Source organism: Anneissia japonica, unplaced genomic scaffold, assembly GCF_011630105.1.
Source record: "Anneissia japonica isolate Jap-2015-1 unplaced genomic scaffold, ASM1163010v1 scaffold1587_len1432017_cov164, whole genome shotgun sequence".
Classification (NCBI taxonomy): Eukaryota; Metazoa; Echinodermata; class Crinoidea; order Comatulida; family Comatulidae; genus Anneissia; species Anneissia japonica.
Window position 1 is genome coordinate 1333625 of NW_022713643.1, and position 3464 is coordinate 1337088.

Sequence of the window (3464 nt, forward strand, 5' to 3'; positions counted from 1 at the left end):
GGCTGACTTTCTGACATCATGTTATTTAAAAAATCATAACTCCATAACAGGGCGTCGTATCCAAAAACATTTTTCCAGCAAAATGTTCTTTAAAAACTAGTCTACACCACTATATGATTGAAAAAAATTGAAAAATGTTTTTGACCTCTGAAATAAGATGGAAAAAGAAAAGCCTATTTAAGTAGTGTATTAAAATTGGTCTATGGTACTATGAATGATATTGATTGGTAGGCTAGTCTTCCTATGCTAGGCCCGGGCCTAGCCGAAATTATCAGTTAGGCCTTGGCCTAGCTTTTATTATCATGCCTAATTGTGCCCAGGCCCACGTTTATGTTTACCTGATCGATTTCTAAAACATGCCATTTAATGCTGATGTGTTTGAGGCATAAAGGCCAAGGCCTACCCTAGGCCTAGTCGTAATTATAGAAGCAGATACAGGAACGCATGCTGTTGATTGACACGAGGCATACGCGGTGACGTAATAAACAGACTGTTTCTTTTACGGGCTGACACGACATTTTTTAAATCTGAGCACTGCGGTACAGATTAAGAGAGGGGATTTATTTATATGGACGTAAGCAACTCGCGAAACAAGGCGAAAAGGGTACTCATTTTCGGTGGTTTTTGGCTGATTTTTTCGTTGTTATCCAATATCCAGCATTGAAAAGTAGCGGAATGTGGTCATGACATAGAAACCCCAGTGTATAATATAAATAATAATAATAATAAACAATAACAACAACAACAACAATAATAATAATAATAATAATAATAATAATAATAATAATAATAATAATAATAATAATAATAATAATAATAATAATAATAATAGGCCTAAAATAATATAATAATAATAATTGAAAAAAAAAATATCATCTGGATCCAATATTAGATATTAAATTGATTTCTTTTTTTTTATAGGCCTACATGTTGAAGCCTAAAACGACTGAGGTAATGGGTAATACTCTTTCGGATAGAGTACTCGCACGCGAATAAGCGCCCGTCGTGCGTGCTTTGACGGCGGGCGCTTTTTCAAACGGGGCGCTTATGAAAACAGGGTTGAGGGCAGTACTGATTAAGGGGGAGGGGGGGCGCTTATGGAATAGGTGAAAATTGAAGGGGTGCTTATGGGAAATTGGAAAATTCAAGGGCACTTTTATTTTAATCGAAGATACGAATGGTTTTGGTGAAGAAAAGTCGTCGAGAGAGCCGCGCGGCTCATGACAAGAATATTGGGGATATTTACACAACAGCAGGTGAAATTAGTGGTGGCGGTGGTGGTTGTGGTAAGCGTGTTGGCCATCTGCCAATCAAATTAGCAGGATCATTGCAGGGTTTCTTGCTTAGACGAGAGTGAGGAGGTCAGTTTATTTTTGTTGACTGAAAATGGTCATACGGTATTTTCATTTTTAGATAATACTCTAGTTCTAAAAAAAGGGTAGCAATAAAACAAGAACGGGATTCTAAAGATGCATCAAAACTGAAAACCATGTCAAACTTATGGAGACTGAGACCGACAGATGGATAGATGGACTGACCGACCGACAATGCTAAGATAGATGCGAAGTTGATTCAGAAAATTAAGTTAGTATGTACAGTTCTGTACAGTATGATTGAAATCGGGGCGCTTATTCAAACTGGGCGCTTTTTAAGACAATTTTCACGTTCTTGTATTACAATGCAGCAGCATAGTATTTTCGTGTTATTACTGTTCCAGGTACACACAGGAACAAAGGAAAATCTCATATGGTAACTAAAACAATGCTAGTTTAGAGTAGTAGTACAATTAGTACTACTGTACTGTACTGCATAGGCCTACTTTAATAAACTATTTAGATAGGCTTTTCTTTTTCCATCTTGATTTTGGAGATCAAAAACATTTTCCAATTTTTTTTCAATCATATAGTGGTGTAGAATAATCTTTTAAGAACATTTTCCAGAAAAAATAATAGCCTGATTCTCACGAGAGCCCTAGTATCCGGATCGGGAGCTAACCGTTAGCGCTAACCGTTAGCAGTATCCGTATACCGCTAACGGTTAGCAAGCACTATCGGTTAGCAAGTCGTTTTTATCATCAACCAATTACACATCCTACGCATTTACAATTTCCAGTTTCTTATTGGCCAGTGATTCGATCATCATATTTTTGGTATCCGGATCGGGACGCACGGCAGCTAACGGTTAGCAGGATCCGGATCCTGCTAACCGTTAGCTGCCGTATGAGAACATAGCATATATGTAATTACATGCAAATTCGCATTTAATTATCAAGCGCGCGTGAACACGCTCAAGTATTCGAATTCTAAAGATAAATTCTAATCACGCTTTTGATATTAAATAGTTATTAATTAAGTAATAACATCATAGACGCAATTAAACATGTGAAAATACTATGTAATATACCTAACTCATATACTTTGTATGTATTCATCGGGAAGATTTGGACACAAAAATGGACGGTGTGTACCACGTGACTTTCGCAAACCGAGGAGCGGAATGTCGCAGCTCTTTATAATATGACTCTGTAACCAACGTCCAGAGGGCGCCAGCTGGTGTTGTGATGACGCCGATTGGGAATGCTCATAGAATATCAGCGAAACGTCGTGAGTACGTTTTTTTTTTTACTATTTTTATAAAATATTAATTGGATCATCATAAAAGAACAAATCAACCCAATAATAATAATAATAATAATAATAATAATAATAATAATAATAATAATAATAATAATGATGATAATAATAATAATACAGTATTAATAATAATAATGATAATAATAATACAGTATTAATAATAATAATAATAATAATAATAATAATAATAATAATACAGTATTAATAATAATAATAATAATAATAATACAGTATTAATAATAATGATGATGATAATAATCATAATATATAATTGAGATATAATATGAAACATTACACTCTGGTACAATCACTTCAGATTATTTGGATTAAGAAGTATTCTGTTCAATTAAGATTACAGGCTAACGAAAAGTGTTATTCACACCGTGCAAAAAACGATAATTAACAAATACATAGTTATTCAATCAGTTTTAAAGTTATATGCCAGTCCTTAGCTTATCTGTCACGCGTGTCTGAAGTTTATAAGACAAAAATTATGAAGAAAACTCTGCAATATACAATTACCTGAACGGGATGTAGTCCCGCCTTCAAGCTTCCAATGCCCTCTACTGTTGTCACCGCCATCATGTGAATGTGGCATATTGGGGTCAAGCACGCGTTTACTGAGATGTGACTGAAAAAAAGCTAATATGCCTTAGGCCTACACTATAATCTACTATGCATTGAACATTGAAGTATAAGAGGCATATATCTGTCTCTTATACACATCTAGATGTGTATAAGAGACAGATCTCATATGGTAACTAAAACAATGCTAGTTCAGAGTATTACTAGTACTACTGCACTGTAATGCATAGACCTATTTTAATACAC

General features: G+C 34.8%; 1 protein-coding gene across 4 annotated transcripts in view; it reads right to left on the bottom strand.

Moving 5' to 3' along the window:
• LOC117108638 (xanthine dehydrogenase/oxidase-like) overlaps positions 1-3464 on the bottom strand; it is a 23333-nt gene that overhangs the window by 18435 nt on the left and 1434 nt on the right. For 3 of the 4 annotated variants that reach the window (XM_033250725.1, XM_033250727.1, XM_033250726.1), the window contains exon 4: positions 3156-3264. In XM_033250725.1, the coding sequence (XP_033106616.1) occupies positions 3156-3264 (109 nt within the window). Of the gene's footprint in view, positions 1-338; positions 471-3155; positions 3265-3464 lie in introns of those variants that run through there. The other variant, XM_033250728.1, reaches the window with a different exon arrangement.